Raw genomic sequence first — 20,681 nt, 5'->3', positions numbered from 1 at the left:
ACCTCTGCCCGTCGATGAACACTTTCAGATAAACTGTGTCATCTTTTTCTGGTCTGAAGTACAAGGCCTGTATTATATTTTCTGACCCATGATAAGAACCGTGCTACCTTGGGGGTGGCATGCTGCCTTTTTTGTCTTTTCCCTCTTTTGTTCAAGGAAATTATTTTCTTTTGGCTTTTTCTGGATCCTACGTGGACCAAAAGCCCCTGCTCAAGGCTGAAGAGGATCCAGGATATGATCTTTGACACCCGACATCCTGAAGTGGAAACATATGTGGCTGCAGAGCTCTTGTATAGAGACAGCTAAGTCGAGGACCTTTCTTTCAATTCCTCCATGTACAGGCCTCAAGCTGGAAAATCTTCTACACCCTAAAGTATTCTGTGGGTATTTTCCAGTTGTTTGACGTTTTTTAAAACCTTCTTTCATAGAATATGCCACAGAACAATCTCATATTCCACCAGCCAGCAGAAGAAAAGCATTGTAAGCAGCCTGGAGAGGATACTTCTGTCACTGCAACAACGATGGGCAGTGGCCCTTCCACACTATTGCTGTGGATGATGTCCCTGAGCAGAATTGGGAATCCTGAACTTGTCTTCATTGGCCATCCCTCTGTTCAGAGTCTTTCAAATCACATTGATGTCAAATAACATCAAATGCTTTAGTATTGACTTCATAGGTGGGGGCTGTAGGATTTCATTTGGTTTTTTTGCCACAGCATAATTCTCCAACTCTGTCCCTTTTCAGGGACCTGTCACAATACTCTGCTTAAACTGACAGTAGATGCTATGTTGATGAGTATTTTTAGAGCCAGTAACCAAATACCTCAGCAATCTCAGCTTCTACTTAGCAGTGCCTAAGAGGAAAAAAGATCTATGGCCTTTCCATACCTGTTCAGTTCTTTGTATGCCGATAATAACGGCCTCTTATTTCGGATCTGTAGGATTCTTCTTCTTCCCTTGATTTGATAATTGGCTCCTAGGAAGACCTACAGGAAAGCTGTTTATTTAGTTTTAAGCAATGCCCAGGTTCTGTTTAATCTTCTCAGTCTCAGTGAGAGTCAACAACTGAATTTTATATCACAGCAAGACATTCAACTTTTTTTTACTTCTGGAGCAATGATAGCTTTCCTACTTGTGAACTGACACCAGTCTACATTACATTTTCTTCTCCAATTCACTTCCTAGCCAGTTTCTGCAAGTAAAACTGTATCTGACACCTTTAGGACACTTCACCTCATTTGTATGTGTGGTGCTGCATATGACTCTTCTGCTCCTTTGCCCTAAATAAAGCTGCATTCAGTCTGTTCTCCCTCAGTTAAGTGGGTTGTTATTTCTCAGGCTGTTAAGAGCACCTCATCAGTTGTGGCTTTGGTGGCAGGATCCCTTCAGCATTTGAAAAAGAGACTTTTTCTGAGTCTCTTTGTCCTCCAGAATACTGACATTGGATGTGGCTTTTATGGATCTGAAGATTCATTGCAGATGGATTACAGCCACAGGAGGAATTGAAGCTTCACATTCTTACTTTAGAGTGCTATCCAGTTTGAAATGCATTCTGGTCATGTGTGGAAGACTTGTGCATCCAAGTCATAATGGTACAGTCATGTTGTACATCAGTAGGATTGGATGAAGCATCTTTTCTCTTTCAAAAGATAATCTCCAAAAGAATCTTACCTCCATTTAGAATCAAATTCTTTTTGAACAACTCCACAGTGAGATCAAGTGGCATTCTTTCCTCTTCACCATGCATTGGGTGTTGCTTGGGTAGTCTCACAGTATTGGGATTGATCTGAGTTTTATCTTTTTACTTCACCACTGTTAAAAACTGCCACTGATGGCATGCATGGTTGAAGAGATGGGTATTATATTTCACCCTGTTTAACTTGTGCCTTAAGTAGAACAGAGCAGACCACTTGAAGCTTGTCTTCCAGTAGCTTGTCTCCTACACCCTTAATTTTTTTTCTTATTTTTTTTTTTTTTTTACCTTTTTCCTTTCCATTTTTGTCTTTACCTTCTCTGTCTCCCTCTCCCATACACACAAATACCTGCTTCAGTAACCCACCACGTGCCTCCTGTGATGGTCCACCCAACAGCAGCTAGGCCTGCGGTCACAAGTCCAGGCTTGTGCCCGTGCTGGCTGACTGGTTGTCTCCCTGTTGCTGAGCACAGTGATTCGCAGCTGGGTTCTGCCTTCCCTGCCTGGGAGTACAAACGCGTCTCTTTCCTCCCTGTGTGGCTTCCGGTTTCAGCAACCAGTTGTGAGACTCCATCCCCTCTGTTGAATAAAATTGAAATAGGGCAATGGATTCAGAAGTCAGCTAGAGTGGTGGGAATTGGTTTCAGAGATCCCATCAACTTTGTTTTCTTAGGAAACCATTTTGGAAAAGTTGCTGGCTTGAAAGCCACTGATTATGGCATTGAAAAATGCACACTTTTCTCTGTAATACAAGACTGGATTAAATAATCAGTATTCTTGTAGCAAGTTAAATTGTTGGATAAATTATCATTGTTTCTATATTGTCCTTAAGCAATTTTTTAAGAAGAAAGTTAGCACTACAGTATGTAATTCTTCAGTGTATCACTCAACAGTAGTGGTGTAGAACAGCAGTCCATATGTGAACAGATTTAATTTTCAAGGGAAGCAGGACTTTCGGGGCAGAATCTTTTTAAAAATTCATAGCCAGGATGTGAGTGCAGCTTTGCCATTATGTTCTGCTTTTGATTTGTAGAATGAAAACTTCTGGAATGTTTTCATTAAAACTTATGAAGAGTATTTTTTGCTTTCTCAGGGTAAACATGGGATCTTAAAATAGCTGGTACTTCTGATGAGAATAATTTTTCAAAGTAACATAAAATGCCTTGTTTGTTTATCACAAGAGCCAGTGAGCGAAACACGATTTTGGGACATGCACTTACTATTGGAAATAATTATAATTAACTGCTGATGAGATTCCCTTATATGGAACTTTCAGTGCATGGAATACATCAAAATACAATTCATAAGTCTGGGTTGGGGGGGTATATTTTGGCACATATACTGAAATGTCAGCCTGGGCAGCTGATATACATTTTTGTTAGATGTTTGTCACATTTTCAGCTTTGCTGCCTGAAGGAGGTATGTTACGTTTTTTCTCCCCCGCGCCCCAGATACAGATATACAGACTAGTTGAACTTTGAAAGTTTTCTTGATACTGGAAACAAATGACATGATAAGTTAGGAGGTGCATGGGATTTGTATATACAGGATTAAAATCTTGCATTTGTTATTATTTATAGGATAACAGTCTCAGTGAAAGGTTAGAATTATTTTGAAGATAAGAGGGGGGAGGGGGGTTTGGTCATCTCTCCAAGGCAGGTAACTTTTCTAAGTTGCTTCCTGAAATTACTTCCTTAGAGCGTCAGTAAATCAGACTTAATGAATAAAAAAGCATTAACATGTAATAATTGGGAGGCTTTACCATATTTAAAAGTTCTGTTGAAAGACATGGAGAATTTTCATTACTGAGTGTAATACATTCAGTTGGCTTATTCTTCCATGTATATGTGCAGTGAAGTAACAAAGGAAAATTAATAAGCTAACAGAAGTGCACATTATTTGCTGTTGAACTATCAAAAATTTGTTGGTAGTTCCAGGAGACTTATTTTTTAAAATCTGTTTTGCATCACATGAAACTATAGAAAGTACTACATTAACAAGATAATTTGGAGGGAGGACAACAAAAATTATAGTCTTTACTCTTGGATTACATTAAGATTTTGTGGAAAGAACTGCATACCCTTAAACCGAAGTAGAACTGTGTAGTTTGCATTGGAGTTAATTTGTCTGTGCAGCTGGAAGTTACTTTGGTGATATCCTTCCAAAGCAGGGAATTTGTTTACGAGTTCTCCTTTGTTACGCTGCTTCCGTGAGCTGCTAATTCATTAATAAGAACCTGCCATAAATATATCCCCTCTTTAGAATTAAATCCTAAATATAAAAATCACTGGTCATTTTTTGGTTATTATGTTCTGTATACTATGGCATCATCTATTTAAAACTGAGAACTCTACCCCTGCTTAATATTTTCTGTAATATTGACCCCCCCAAAATGAAACTTTTCCAATTCTGGAGTATTCCAGACTTTTTGGTAATATGTGACCAACTCTTAAATTTTACAGGAATAGGATAGGATAGGATAGGATAGGATAGGATAGGATAGGATAGGATAGGATAGGATAGGATAGGATAGGATAGGATAGGATAATTTTAGTTGGGAGGGACTTACAGAATGATCTAGTCCAACTGCCTGACCAGTTCAGGGCTGTCCAAAATTTCTGCTGTGTTTTTAAGGGCATGTCCAGGTGCCTCTTAAACACTGACAGGCTTGGGGAATCAACCACCTCTCTAGGGAACCTGTTCCAGTGTTTGACCACTCTCTCAGTATATAAATGCTTCCTAATGTGCAGTCTAAAGATCCCCTGACGCAGCTTTGAACTGTTCCCACATGTCCTGTCACTGGATTCCAGAGAGAAGAGCTCAGCACCGCCCTCGCCACCTCCATGTTTTAGGAAGCTGTAGAGAGCCATGAAGTCACCCCTCAGCCTCCTTTTCTCCAAACGAGACAAGCCCAAAGTGCTCAGCCTGCAGTGTGAACGCAAGGGCTCAGAGCAGCTATCTCTGCTCCTGCACAGTGTGCTTTGTGGGCTGATGTTTGGCACGAGCCTCATTGCCAGAAAGATGTGATGTGGATGCCCTTAATACATCACAGAAAACTGAACCCAAATCCTTCCCTCCATGCGCTGCATCACTTGGTAGTGTAGATGTTTGCATTGTGATCAAGTGGCAATGGAGCAGCCCTTAGGAGTGAAAATATAATGGGCTGGTGATCTAGAGCCTTGGAAGACAGGGCAGATGTCTCCTTTCAACTTTTTGTCTAATATGATCCTGTATAAGACCAAGTATTTGTCTCTCCTGTGCATGGAAATGAGGGGGGAGCTCTGCAACCCCCACTATAAGCACCTTAGGCCCATGATAGCTGTATCATTCATGTGCTCAAAGTAAAATTGTGGCCTGTTATTTTTAAGTGTGTTGTGTCCTATGTCATCCCTGTTGGTGTGTCCTAAGCAGTTGTCTTTCATTTAGGGAAGTTTTTTAAGTATATGCTGGATGCCATTAGGTGTATACTTAAAATTCTTGGCTGATTTGAAGTCAGCTATTACAAGAAAGCAGTTAAGAGTGGAATTTTGGTCAAATATATGGTTTGTTTCTGTTATTTTCCTGAAGCAGTTTTCTTAATCTGGTAAAAGAACAGTAAGTCACTATGCATCTTTTAATTTTACATTTTCTGATTTCTTTTCTGTGCCTTCCTTCTAATGAAGCAATACAGACTTGTACAGTTTAGACCAAAGTTCACCCTTGGCACATACAGGTATAATGAGAGGATGTTGATGTGATTTTCTCTTTCAAGAAAATCTAAGTCATCTTCAGAAAGCAAAGTTGAAATAAACTGGAAATAAAAAGATTATGTATACTTTGTAAAACAGTTTAAGGTAACTTTTTGATTTGTAACTAATCAGTTAATACACTGTGAACAAAAGTGTATTTCCAGGTTTTAATGTTTTTCAGAGTGATGTCAATGCTGCTATTTCTGGGGGGTTGTGTTTGCTGTTCATAGCATAGCAGGTAACATTAAATTTTTGCTTTGACGGGAAGAAAAACTATAGAGAGGGTATTATAAAATGCAGTGTTTCCCTTAGAGCAAAGTGATCACAAATTTGCAAGAGGAGATGTAGGACTTAAGTACTTCTAGCAAGCAGTTTTTGGAGCTCTATTTTGGAGTTTCATGTTCTATTTGAACATCAAGTTTTCGTATCTTTTTAAACTAAAGGATATCTTGAATAGTGCTTTTCTTACCCTTTAGATGGCACCCTTCATTTCTTATTAATGACTTAAACAATTTCACTTTTTTATGATAATGCTTTTGGCTTAAAACCAGAGGGATGCGCTTTTTTGCTGGAGATAGACATGTGCCTCTCTGTATGTTTTGGAAAGCTTGATTGTATTTGAGATGATAAAAGTCACAGATAAATAAAAGCATTACAACAGCTACTACTGAAATCATACATTTTCCTGCTCATAACAAATTTGTGCTCTGCCATTCTGTGAAATGGGCCTCAACACATTCTCCCACAGCTTTCTATCTAAATAATTTTTATATGTTTCAATGTATACGTAGTACGCTCACTGAATTTCTCTGGTGTTTTCAGATATTAAAAAATGATACTAGAAATCTAAATCTCCACATAATACATGTACTCTCCAACTAGCTTTTGTGCCACAACATCTGCATGAAAAGACTGAAATCAAATTTTTCTTGGAATTTGTGGAATGATCTTTAACACGTTTCTTGGTTGTTTTACATCTCTGTCAGCAATATTGCTGAATGACTGTAATTATTCTTTTGTTGTATTTAAATTTTCATTAATTTAAGGTCCAAACCTGTGTAGCGTGGCTAAACATTTCCTTACTAATTATTATCTGAATTAAGAATATTCTGAAAGTTTTTTTTCCTCTGTTTTCTTTCTTTTTTTTTTCCTTAAGGATATGGCCCTTGTTGCTCCTGAAGCACCTTCAGAACAAGCTAGAAGGGTTTTCCAGACATATGACCCTGAGGGTAAGGGCTGTACTTTTTCCTGAAACAAGATTTTATAATCAGAATTTACTCATTCAGTAAAGACAAATTCCAGTTAGGAATAAATATTGCATTGTGTGGGGTATCTCTTCAAAAATAGGACCAATGTTTTCCAAAATCTGTTGCAAATACTGCACTTTCAAATCCATTGTCTTTTCCACTGTTTACACCTGAGCTGATTAAGAAAGGAATGAAATACTTAGTACTTAAGATATTTTCAATATGGTCAGCTACAAGTGATATGAAGAAATTTTCTGAGAATTCAGTAGTAAGGGAGGTTGAGTACAGTGTTGTGCAATAGGAGGCAGAGTTCTTAGAGCATAAGCTTTTTAACCTTGTACGGGTTTTTTTTTGTAATTAACATAAAGTTTAAATTTCATTTGATTTCTCTTATATTACGTTTTCATAAAATAATTCTGCTATGATTTCATTCTTCATGAAACTTTGTTCTTGAATGTATGTGCCATATGCAGAAAATTTTCTGTTTTGGAAGATGGAGCATGTCTAACATTCAGGTGCTATTTTAACTAAAAGGAAAAAATGTACATTCATTATCCCAAGGTATCTAGTGGAAATTGCTACAAAGAGATTTAATTCTTAGCAATTATTAAGCTTCTAAGTGTATGGATGATAAACCCACAATTTCTGAGTTGTTTGAAAACTGTGTTCCTTCTAGAACCCCACCATTTGTTTGCAAATTTGAGAGAGAAGGATGTGCAGTATTTGTATTTTTGAGAAAAAATTGTACTCCAGGAAAGCATTTTGTTTATTTTCCTAATGAGAAGCTCTGCTACTTCTTCAGATAATGGTTTTATACCTGACACTCTGCTAGAAGATGTAATGAAGGCTCTGGACCTTGTTTCAGATCCTGAATAGTAAGTATAATAAAATGTAAATACTACAGAAGTATAATTAACCACATATTAATTATAATCTAAGTGGTTTTATGTGTTCAATTGACTATATATGAATTATAATTTAGGGTTTCTTCTGGATTTTCTGTAGCTTGCATTCTGGGCACATAATGTTATTTTGAACTATTTATGTCAGCCTTAAATTAAATGGGAGGAATTCAAATTAAAATGTCTCTAACTTCAGTAGTGATAACTAGAAGCCAAAAAACCCTTCAGACCTGCTGCATTACTACATATTGAGGAGGCAGTTGTGAATATATTTCTGTGCATTAATGAGGGTGAAACGGTGACAAAAGAGGAACCAGCCAAGGTGCTCAGAGGCGGATGAGTGTTGCGTTACCGCTGGGTCTGTCTGCAGAGTTTGAGGCTGAAACGGCTTCAGTTAAACTTTTGCTTCCACCAACACTCAGTACCTTGAAGTGTTTATAAGTGTAATTTGTTTCCAGAAATGACACCTTGATTCCTAGGATTAGAGTTAAAACTAACAAATTTAAAAGGTAGTTTATTTTAGATCCTATATGGACAGACAGGACTAATATTCAGTGACAGCAGTTAACCCTCAGTGTCAAAGCTTACCATGTTTTGCCATTAAATGCTTAACCCAGAAAGGAGAACCACGTGCTTGAACTTTCTCCCATCTCCAAGAGATGGTTCTGTTCTTTCGTAAACATACAGACCAGTTTATTGGAGTCTAAATTGGTTATTCCTGTAGAATGTCCGTGGAGGCTGCAAGTTTACTTACCACAGCCATCTGAAATTTGATTGATGCCATTTTCCCTCTTTTTGAATATTAAGAAGTACAAGGAAGTTTCCTGAGCTGTTATCTCTGGAAAATAGGAGTGAAAATTGAAATCAAAAGACCCTGAGGAAACTAAAACCAAAGAAAACACAAGACCAAAAGGCTGCCATTCATATTACATCAATGAGTGGTGAAATCTGCAAAAGATTTTTTCAAAAGGAGAGAAAGAAAAAAGCCATAGTTTAAATAGGTCTGAGACACTTTCTTTTGACGTATTTGTTCTGCTATCTCAATAAATCTGCAAAAAATCTTCTTTCTGCATTCAGCAGTTTTTCCATTTGGCTGTTTGGCCCTCGGGGTGTTTGTGGCACAGCCCTGGCCTATTTTATTGTCCATAGCGCATTGAATATAAATTGATATAGGAAGAGCCAGTCAGAAGGCCTGCTACATTGGAAAGCCCTAATCAAACCATGGAATATTCAGTCTTGAAACATCTCCTCTTAAGTAAAAATGTTGTCTGATGTTACCATCTTGTGGACCTACCCTCTTTTGGTTCTGGATGTCCTGTCTATTTAATGTGAAACACAAGTATAAATAACACATTTCAAATTCCATACAGGATTTTCTGGTTGGTTTTTGTTTGTTGATAAATGAAATTAAAGGCATTGCTTCCAAGAGTACTATTTACATTTTTTAGTTCAAGAACTAAATGGAAATTCTTTGTGATCATCCAATCCAAGGCTTTAAGCTTCTCAGAATCTCAAGATGAATAACAGTCAGACCTGCTTAGAGTTTATAATTATAGAGGGGAAAACTTTGTAGAGCAGATGTGCATCAACAGGGTGGATTAGCCATTCCAGTACTGAATGCCATTGCATGTGATTTTAGTAACATTTTCTAGTGTTCTAGTAAATAAATCTGAGAACCCAGCTCTCTTGTTTGTTTTGTCGCTTTCTTTCTACAAGAACACCTGATATTCTTCAGGGCACTGATTTGAGTATATCTGTCTATCTAGGTTTAGCTGATTTAAAACATTTTACCCGATCTGTCTATTTGACCACTGCTGGAGGATTTTGTCCCCCCACACTTCTCAGCCATAACAGCCCAAAGGCCACCAGTGTCACCACCCCAACATTCGTAACAGTCATAAGATGCCAGACCTGGCACTGGAGTGACTGAAACACATACATGCACTTGTTTTGGTAGCTCTGCTAGAATATCAGTAATACTGAATGGCATTAGCTATTTGCTGAATGAAAAAGCCTCAGTTGAAACATACAGCAATCAAATTGTATTAAATTTATTAAAATTGTATTACATTTATTAAAATGCACTGCCCATACTTAAAAGCTTAGTATGGGTCTACATTTTTAAACAGTTCTTCTATTTCAGTAGCAAGCATATAGCTTTCTTTAATTTTCTGACATAATTTTAAGTGCATTTTCAAAATTATCTTTACTTCAATCTGCCTTGGTTCTGTTTACAAGCACAGTGTTTTTAGAACTCCGTTACAGCATTTCAAGATTTTGAGCAGGTTTCAGACAGCTACTGAAATATCTTAAATTTTGTACTTTGAGAGCAGTAAGAATGGACAATAGAAGGGTTAAAGAAAGTCCAGTATCTTGCAAGTCCTCAGTTGTAGTTTCACTTGAGTAGTGAAACTTTCAGATACTAAATTAACATAGTTTATAGGATATCAGAGTCGTGTTTTTGAATTTAAAAGTTCTTCTTCCAAGGAACTTAACAGAACCACCCTCTTAAGAATTGTGTCATGTATTCTGTGTGTATTGAGGCAGAAACAAAAAGAAGCCAAATAATTTACTACTAGTACTATGGTAGGACCAAGAAAGGAAGATACTTAAAAATGAAGACAAAGTGGTAGCCAGAGGGATAAAATGCTTACATGCAACAATAATCAAGAAGAGCTTAGATAGAAAGATGCCTTTTGCCCGTAGCCCCTGACAGAAGAGACCAGGGTGGTTAAAAGCCGAGGTGATAAAGGAGGCAGCTCTGAGAAGCTAAAACTGTGTTTTCTGAAGGGAAAATGTAATTCCTATGTGAAAAATACAGGGGAGTATCTACATGTATGGAACATTAAATGTAAGAACAAAGTAGAGCATAGTTAAAATCTTCTGATGACTAATCTGCAAAGTTATAAAATAAAAGCTAACAGTATTTTTTTAAGCCCATCAGAACCAGGAGACCTGCAAGAGGTCTGTAGTTCTGATAGGTGATCCCCAGTATTAAAAAGAATTCAGTCAGTAAGAAAAGTAGTGAATTCCTCTTCATATTTACTGGGGAAGACAGTAGAGAGTAGTTCTCATCTTCTCTGGGGAAGATTACAGGGAGGTTTCCACACTTAAACCTTTTTATGAATGGTCAGAGTAAGGTATGCCTGTATGAAGTGTCAAGATAAGTAAAAACCCCCAGTTTTTGAAGAAACATCAGAATGAAATTGCTGAAGTGTTTTAGGTTACGCCCCACTGTAAACTGTCCTGGGACCAGACAGTACCAGAATGAGAAGGTGACAAATAGACAACAATACTTACAAAAGGATTTTAAGGCCCACTTGGGGAAAATTCACATGTAAATCTTTCATGTATAAACATGGGATAAGAAGGACGGTTTTCTTGTAGGTAAATAACTGATCAAAGGATAAAAATGTCATTTTTTCTTAATGGAGAGAAATCATTAGAGGAATTTTACAGGAATTTGCATTAGGTTTGTGAAGTTTGGTGAGGATGTGAAGGTAGGCATTAATATAATAGTTTGCTGCTGACACAAAAGCATTCAAGGTACTAAAAAATGGTGTGGAAGAGCAGCAGAAGTTACTGGAAGACAGGGTAACAGAGAAGTGTCAATATAGTAAATGTAGATTGATTGCATGTGGGATAAAACAATCCTAATTTAACAGACACATTTTTGGGCTGTGAACTAGGTAGTTGCCATTCAGGAAACAGATTTTAAACCCATAATCAGGGATAGATGAATGGAGTGGGGTTTCCAGGAATTACGTCGTTGTATAAATGCATGAGATTTCACTCCATCTTGAAAAAAAAGAACATTGTAGAAAGGTATCAGGAAGGCAACAAGGCTAATCAAAGGTACAGAATGTCATTACTACAAGCAAGAACTAGGTTAGGACTGATCAACCTGGAAAAGACAGACAACTGTTGGTATGTGAGAGAGGTTTATAAAATCAGGAGTTTCATAATAAATAGGGAATAATTTTTAATTGCTTGCCACAATACAAAAATGAGGTGTCATCAAACTGAACTATCAGATGACAGGTTCAAATCAGGAACTACTTATTCCCAGTGTCTATAGTTCTATTTTGATTTTATGAGTGGAGTTTATCGAATGCCACAAGTGTATATGGGTTCAAAGCCAATTAGGCACGTGCATGGAAAGAAAAAATACATGTCTTTGTTTTTTAGATACTGCCTGTCACTGAAGATGTCTTTGAGCAGCAGACTGCTGGAAATGGGGAGGGTGGGCTAAGGATATCACTGTATGTTTGCCCTGTTGTACTCTGTCACAAGCACTCACTACTGACCAGTGTCAGAGACAGGATACTGGGCAAGATGCTCTGTTGGTTTGACTCATTGAGGACATTTTTGTGTACGGTACAACCTGTAACTTAGGCAAGAGGACAGGTAGATGCAGATAAATGTTTAAGTGATCTGATGCCTGTAGAGATATGTTTTTTAAACAGAAATATAAAGTTATAATTGACATTCATTTTTAGTGACCTGAAATTATACCATATTCATGCAGATTAGTACTGTTAATATTTTCATTGTTTATTTGTTTTGGCTTCTCTGACATCAAGAACATGATGTAAATAAGAAATGGATCTGTTAAATTTTATTTCAGTGTACTTAGAAAATCTTGGAGGCTTCTCAAATCTCCTTTTAAAAGCAGGTTGTTTGGCAGTTAGGGAGCTGTATTTAAAAGATGACTGGTTTATGTATCTTAAGTTCAAGAATGCTAACAAGACAGCAAAATGCCTTTTGGGCTGTAAACCTGGATTTGTATTATATGGGTTTCAAATTATTTTACCAAATATGGTGGTCCTTCAGAATTATCACTTATTTAATTTAAAAGAACAGATTACTTTTATTTAAAAATAACCATGTTTTGGCAACTTGCATGCCATTCTGGTGCAGTTGTCACTTAATGATTAAAAATAGAATAGTATTGCTATACTTGGCAGCCAGTACTGTGGTAGTACAGCATAATTTAGTCATGCAAGAATAAAAATGTCTTACTCATACTTTTATATTCAATGTTTTTGTCATAGTGTAAACCTCATGAAGACCAAATTAGACCCAGAAGGACTGGGCATTATATTACTGGGTCCCTTTCTGCAAGAATTTTTCCCTGAGCAGGTAATCAATATAGCTTTATTGCTGTAGAGCGTTGTCTACTCTGCTTGTCTTTGAGATTCATGAAAAACTTCCATCAGTATCACAGAGCTACTTTTAGTAATAAGTATTGCATGCATTCAACACAACTGACCAGCAAGTAACTTCTTGTATTACACAACAAACTGTTGGCTTCTGTTTTGCATAAGGTGTCTGTGATTTTGTCAGCTTCACACTGGAAAGAAACTCCATTGTAGTGACAAGTTCTAAAATTAACTTCAGGAAACTTATAATCATTTTGCATATGAAATTGAACTGGTTACTTAGAAAGTTCATCTGAGTTTTGTTTTTTCTGAGAATAAGTGACCTTATTGTTTTTGTCAATATTACAAATGTCTGCTGTAATTGCTAGCAAATTGGGAAAGGTTGCAAATATATTTAAAACTTTTTATGTAGTTCCCTAATACTGTAAAATTTGTGACAGTTTAACGAAAAGTCATAATAGGGTTATGTTTATCATATATGGAAGTCAGTATCTGCCAGGGTAATGGGAAATATTTTCAAACTCTCAGTCTGTTCCATATGTTCATTAAGATAGACACGTTCACCCAGCACCACTGTCCTGTCCTCCCTGTGGTCACATTTTCCTGCCTTCATGCTCCCTCCTTCTTGCCACCAGGACCCTCTTGGTACAGATATGTGATAAACCAGAAGAGGGAACTGGTTGGATGAGCGCGCCCTTTGTAGGTTTGTGGAGACTTGTTCCACGGCCATGCAAATGCTTGTGTTGGCAGAAGAGAGAGGGTTTCCCCAGGGACAGAAAGCTACCCTGATGGAGGCCAGAAGGGGGCTGAGAGGAGTACTTTGGAGGCTTTTGTGGCTTAACGTGTCATTGAAACTATATGGCTTAATTTTTACAACCAAGGAAATGTGAAACTAATATTTTCAAAATGCCTTCAGCAAGAGTGTCTTTGTTAAGGGTTTTGCAGCGCTGTCTGGATGTAGTATTCTGTGCTATGGAACAATCTGGTCATTCAGAAGACACTAGAACTGCACTGCCAAAGATGGTAGGGACTGAATACATCATTAAGAGATGATTCATCATCTACAGGAAAAAGAAGGAGTTAGAGTGTTCGTTTTCTTGAGATTTACAGAATTACATCTGCACTGTGTATTTCCCAACTGATTCTTCTTACTTTCATTTGTATATCTAGAAGTGGAAATATCTTTACAACTGAATATAATTTAATCTTATTTCTTACAGCTATTTTACACTTGCAAATCTTGAAGACTCCACTGCTTAATTTTAGGCCTCAGATGCTTAGAATGAAATTCAGAAAGCAAAGGCCCATCCTGTCTACTTGGCTGTGCCCAAGCTGTCTGGTGCTGCAGGCCAGGGGTGGCTGGAGGAGAAAACAGCCGTCAGCTGGGGCTTTTGCCTCTGTTGCCTCAATTCCATCTTTGCTGAGAATATTCAAACCCCTATTCTTGCTCTCCTAGAAATTACTAAATTCCACATCAAAAGCAGGAAGGTGTATCAGCTTTCCTTTTCAAAGCTGTTGGCTTAGAATAAAAATATTCAAAGATCATTCAGCTTGAGAGGGCAAGCCTGACTCTTCAGTGCTTAGGACACTCACCTGGGGAAGAGGATTCCTGAATTCCCTGGTAGCCCTTTTTTGGGAAACAATTACTGCATGAAATTCTTAACACCCATGGGACAGGAACTGGAAGGCAGCACTTCTTTTTCTTCAGGGTGAGCATACCTTCCTCAGGGAAAAAAAGTGTCTCTTTCCTTCGCAGCAAAGCTTCATTTTATTTATCTCTGTAAGTAGAGTTAGTGCTTACCTTCCTTTTCACCACCCTCCCACCACTGAGTAGCCAAGGTTGCCATGAGAGACCCATACAGAGATAAGGTTTGTGAATCATTTAAGAGAAGAAAAATGAATGAGGGCTTTTCATAACCTGATGGATGTCCTGTAACCTGAGCAGATATCTTCTCATTCCAGCCTTTACTTCCATGTACTTAAACAAGGATAAGCTTTTCTTTGGAGCCTGGTCCAGCAGGTATAAAAGAGGTGATATTACACCTGATTTGTGTTCCTTGATTGAGTGAAATGCAAAGCTTTTCAGTCCTTCTAGGACTAAAGCGTTTAAACACCTGGAATGGTAATGATTGAGAACGGCAGAACAGCTGCCATTGGGCCGCTGCTGCACAGGTGTCTTCACAATTAGTGCACAGTTAGGCAGGCACAGGTGTAAATTACTTTTTAGCTCTCAAATGGAGAGTTGGAGGTTGAATCTGGTTCTTAGTAAATATTTAACTTCATAGCATCCAAATAGACATAAGTACACAGAAATGTGGCCACTACTTAAGGTGTCCGACTTTAAAAATTAGGACAGTTTCTACCTGGTCGGTGCCGAAGCTGTATGTAGTTCAGAGTGTCCAGGTGAACAAAGAAGAACCATGACTTGCTGTTTTAATGCATCTGTCTAGTTGTAAAGAGAAGAGACTGGCAAGGCAGGATGTATATGTCATGTGAAATTAACTGTCTTCTTTCTACTAGGACTCCAGGATTTCAGAGTCATTCACTGTTTACCATTACAATGGACTGAAGCAATCTAACTATAATGAAAAGGTAAGATTTAAGAAACATCAATATAGCCCTAATAACAATTAATATGCAAAATTGATGATAGTTACAGGCAAATACTTTAACTTGAAACAAACATTTTACAAAACGATTATTTTGATAATTTCCTTCCGAAATTATACATTTGGAATTGGAAGCTGCTTTGTGTTCCTAGTCATATTTTAGCTTGTATAGTGTACTGGATGGCTAACCTATGAGTTTTGAACATAGCATTTCTCATGCTTATCCATGAGAAGGGGGACCTGAACTGTAAAAGACAATAGAGGTGTAACACAGACAAACTGCAATTTCTGTAAGTAACCCTACACGGAAATTAAGATGTTTGGATTTTGGGGGGGAAAAAAGCCTTTCATCAAAAAATCAATTTTTTTTGAACCACTCAGTGAATACAAAAGCGACCTCTTTCATTTTCAGCTTTCTTGGAAGGAGGGGTATCCTTGATATACCATGACTGCTTCTGAGTTAGTTCTGAATTAGCATTTAGGGTAGAAGAGTATAAGACATTAATAGACATGAGGAGCAAAAATTACTTCAAGTAAGGAGACCTTTTAAGATGTATATACTCAGTCTTTGGAATAGCTTGGAGTCAAGTCCTTAACATTAACCTTATAAAATCTCCAGCAGTTTCATACCCTAAAGTGTAGGCAAAAGCATTAAACGATGCATTTATCTTCACCATTGAACATATATACATAATCAAGAAAATGTAAACAAATTTTTCTTTTCAGAGCATTTAAAATATTGTGTATGAATAGAGCTGATTTGCAACAGAAGTTCCATTTCATAAAATAAATAAATTCCATAAAGTTAAGTCTAAGGAACACTGTCCTTATGAAATAACAATATTGCATTGTAACAGTAGTAGAATATATGTTGTCTCAGAATATTTGCATTGCATTTCCTAGATTATTTTTTTTCCTCATTTTGCCCTTTACTGTCTCTCAAAGTAAACAGTCAAATGAATATGGCCTGATCAGGGTTTTCAGGCACTTGAGTCTAAGAGATTAGGGTTGTTTTTTTTATTTCGTACCTCATTTCATTTAAAAAAAAAAAAAAGTATATAAAATTTCACAGATTTTATTTTTGTAGTAAAAAAAAAGTATCATAACACATCCTCTCCTAACCCTGTGAAAAGAATCATCTCATCTTTCTCATCTTAGAATTTTTAAACAAACAGGCTGACATAATTGTTTTTCTTTTGACAGGTCATGTATGTAGAAGGCACAGCAGTTGTTATGGGTTTTGAAGAGCCAATGCTACAGACTGACGATACTCCTGTAAAACGCTGCCTGCAAACCAAATGGCCATACATAGAATTACTCTGGACCACAGATCGATCTCCTTCTTTAAACTGAGATGTTGTGCATAAAGAACATACTACAATCGAACACTTGAATGGAGATACGACAGCTGGTATTTGCTTGGAAGGTGGTATCACTTTGACTGTGTGAAGTTATACACTGGTATCATTGATTAATTGTAAATAATGATTACAAACACTTTTTCAGTGTTAATTGGAATATTTAATTTTTTAATCAGATTGATTTCTATTATAATAGTTTGTCTTTTTTGGCCACTGTAGTACTGTTAATGTGAGTTATCCTAAAAAAAAAAAAAAAAGCCTATTTATAATGTCTTAACATTATTTTGCCATCTCATGAAGATTTGAAAAGTGTCTGATATTGCAGAATCTGCATATTAGATGTCAGATCTTTAAAACATAAACCATATACAACTTCCTCTGAATCATATAGGCATGTTTTATTATTTAAATTATATTGGTTACATTACAGTACCATAATGTGTGGACTAGACTGGCCTTTGCACTGGATATGTTTTAATGACTTTAAATTTTCTGCAATTTTTCCTAAAATCTAATTTTACCTAAAGAGCTTGCACAATGTGACATAAATATGATACATTTTTAGGAATAAGCAATTAATAAGTATAATTCATAAATACATTTTCTTGGCAGTTGTATATTACTGTGGCTTAGTTATCGGGCATGTTAAAAGTGAACATAAATTCTGAGGAAAAATAGATGTATTAATATTTATTTGAATTTGTATAAAAGAAATGTAAAAACAGCAGAAAGAATTTCTTGTTCTATAACCTTTAAACCATTCAAACTTATAATATTGCCAAATACCTCTTCTCAATTTCTCCAAACAGCAGTGTAAGCCAGCATTATTGTATGTGTTAAGTGCATGAGAACATCTGTTATTACATTATTATATTATTTTATTTATTATCAACTTGTTAGCCCTAAAATAAAATCTTTTCCTTGGATCATGATGTATTGTTTTAAGTTTGGTTTTAATCAAACTTGTTTACTGCCTCTCTAAGATGATGAAAAGAGACCATGGGCTTAGAAATGTCAGGTTTTGAGTTGAACACATCTTGCAGGGGGGGGAAACAGAGGGAGGGGAGAAAAAAAACCCACACAAAAGACAGTTAATTGCATCTTGACTGTGATTGCAGAGCCTATGCTATTGCCAGCAGGGTTGAATTTAGCATTCAGTCCTATTTATGTTTAAAAATATTTTTTCATGTGTGAATAACGTTATTCTAGAATGATCATTGTAGAGGAAAACAAACTGATTTGGTTGAAAATAAGGTATGTAGTGTAGGGGAGAAACCCGTGTTGGAGATTTTGCACTGTAAAGCTTATAGTAGTGGCAGAAAGAGAATATGCCTTGCGTGACACTTGAGGATATGTCCTGTGCAAGTCTGTCCGGTGTATCTTAGGTTTCCATCTGGAAATGGGTGAACAGTGAAGTTCTGTGGTGGGTTGGCTTTGGCCGGCTGCCAGGCGCCCACCCAGCCGCTCTCTCACTCCCTCTCCTCAGCAACAGGGGGAGAAAACAGATGAAAAAGCTCCTTACCTCCTTGTCAAGATAACTGGCCAAGCAATCTCCCTGTCTTTATCATCATGGGCAAAACAGACTCAAAATTAATGTAATTTATTGACAATTAAAAACAAAGATAGTGAGGAAAAGAGGGGAAAAAAACAAAACAAAACACACCTTGCCCCTGCCCCTTCTTCCCTGGCTCAACTTCAATCCCAACTTCTCCACCTCCTCTCCACTGAGTGGGGCAGGGGGATGGGGAATGGGAGTTGTGGTCGGTTCATAACACTTCATCTCCTTCTCCTCATGCTCTTCCCCTGCTCCAGTGCAGGGACCCTCCCACAGGAGACAGTTCTCCACGAGTTTCTCCAGTGTGACTGCTTCCCACAGGCTGCAGTTCTTCATTAATTTCTCCAGTGTGAGTTCCTTCCATGGGGTGCAGTCCCTCAGGAACAGACTGGTCCAGCCTGGGTCACTCACAGGGTCACAAGTCCTGCCAACAAATTTGCTCCAGCGTGGGCTTCTCTCTCCATGGGGCCACAGGTCCTGCCAGGAGCCTGCTCCAGTGCGGGCTTCCCACGGGGTCACAGTCTCTTTGGGCATCCACCTGCTCTGGCGTGGGGTGCAGGGGGACAGGGGCTGCAGGGGGACAGCCGGCCTCACCATGGGCTGCGGGGATTCCTGCAGTGCCTGGAGCACCTCCTCCCCCTCCTTCTTCACTGACCTTGATGTCTGCAGAGTTGTTTCCCTCACACATTCTCAGTCCTCTCCCAGATGCCACACAGTGTTTTTACCCTTTCTTACCTATGTTCTCACAGAGACACCACCAGCTTTGCTGACAGGCTCAGCCTTGGCTAGTGGCAAGTCCATCACAGAGCCAGCTGGAACTGGCTCTGTGCAACATGGGGACGGCTCCTAGTGGCTTCTCACAGAGGCCACTGCTGCAGCCCCATCCTGCCCCCACCTACCAAACAAGTTCAATGAGGACTTGTTTAAACACCTAACTTCTAAAACTGACACAAACATTCCTTATTACAGAACTGATAGCAGTGTATCTTACTGCTCTTTGAGATTTCTTTTTCTGAAAAAATAATTCCTTTGCAGATGACAATAATTTGAAAAGATTCCTTTATGTGTCTTATCTGATTCTCTTTACTTAGAGCACACATATTCCGTCCTGCTCTGTGGGCCTGATGCTAAAAGCCTTGTGCAACAGTAGCATTGCTACTCAAAAGTATATAGATAATTAATTAAGAGAATCTGCTTTCATCTGGACTGTCTAGCAAGTCTGAAACTTTACTTTTCCTAAAATACTCAGGCTTGTTAGGTGTTTGCTTCAGCTGGTTTTGCACATTTATGATAAATGTCTTCAGGCAGACTTGCACTGATGTCTTAGAAGATGAAAATACACTTTTCTTGCTCTTCCTCCTGGGTTCTGGTGTGTGTCTTGGTTTGTACTAGAGTATCTCACACCAGTGCTTGCACTGAATCATAGCTTGAATCTGTTATTGTAACAGCCTTTTTCTAGTCCACTGTCAGGTACAATTTATGTTCTCAAAGAAAAAAGAAAATGTGAAGCCCATCTGATGTGAAATGTATATATAAGCATTATTCTGGGTGAAAACTTCTGCCTTACTCCAGAGAAACTCAGCTGATACTTAGCGTGGTGTAAGAACTCTTATTCCTGAATCTTTCCTTCATACTGCCCTGTTATTTGAGGCCTGGGCCTGTTTCACTTCTCACATTTTTGGACTGCCAAGGCTCACGGTGCTTGCTGGAACCAACAGTGCTTAATGGGACTGCACCAGCTCACAAGAGCCTTGGCCAAGGGAACCTCTCTGTCCTTTCCTCCCTGATGAACAAGATGAGAGATGTTGTGACTTCAGGGAAAGCCAGCTCTTGTCCCCTAAAAGAGCGTTTATTTAGAACGCAGACTTATAATATGGGGGGCGTTAATGTCTGGTATTTTCATTTGCTTCCATACAAAAATGACCAGGAACCTGTATAATTTTCACAAGTTCTTCTGCTTTAAGTGCCAAATACACAGGCTACATGTGTGTATACATGTATGTATATACTGCAGCTTGCAAATTGTGGCTTAGTCAGTAAGTAATACCAGATCACTCTACAGGATTAAGTACATGCTTTAACTAACCAGAGCAAATTGATAATGCTAACTGTAAGAGAGCACGTGAACTAAACATGCAATTAAATGACATTTTGATTAATGCTCTAGGCAAATGATTTTTTACATATTGCACAGTGGTTCAATTTTAACTGCCAAGGAAAGATCAGTATCTTCTGGGAGACAACTAGTGTCCTAGCTGGAAACAGGAGCAGTCAGCAGGCCACTGGGTAGTCAGTCTGGAAAACTGGGTCCTCCCTCCCATGTCTCGAAGCCCTTTGAAACAGAATTTTTTTCAGCTATGTGTTGCTGTATCTTTGCTCTGAATTCACTTTTATAACAAAGGGATGAGTTAAAAAAGGGGCCCCA

The 20,681-nt window shown here is 38.0% G+C and overlaps 1 protein-coding gene across 2 annotated transcripts in view; it reads left to right on the top strand.

The window, feature by feature from the left end:
• Positions 1 to 17,633, top strand: part of MINDY3 (MINDY lysine 48 deubiquitinase 3) — a 54,964-nt gene extending 37,331 nt beyond the window's left edge. For both annotated transcript variants that reach the window (XM_082044109.1, XM_082044110.1), the window contains exons 11-15: positions 6,577 to 6,649; positions 7,470 to 7,542; positions 12,624 to 12,711; positions 15,252 to 15,323; positions 16,544 to 17,633. In XM_082044109.1, the coding sequence (XP_081900235.1) occupies positions 6,577 to 6,649; positions 7,470 to 7,542; positions 12,624 to 12,711; positions 15,252 to 15,323; positions 16,544 to 16,693 (456 nt within the window). In that variant the 3' untranslated portion in view covers positions 16,694 to 17,633. The remainder of the gene's footprint in view (positions 1 to 6,576; positions 6,650 to 7,469; positions 7,543 to 12,623; positions 12,712 to 15,251; positions 15,324 to 16,543) is intronic.
• Positions 17,634 to 20,681: the final 3,048 nt, after the last annotated feature.

This window comes from Streptopelia decaocto (assembly GCF_964273445.1).
Source record: "Streptopelia decaocto genome assembly, chromosome: 2".
In the NCBI taxonomy this organism is placed as follows: domain Eukaryota; kingdom Metazoa; phylum Chordata; class Aves; order Columbiformes; family Columbidae; genus Streptopelia; species Streptopelia decaocto.
The sequence above is the reverse complement of the archived record's forward strand: the minus strand, read 5'-3'. Positions and strand labels throughout refer to the sequence as shown.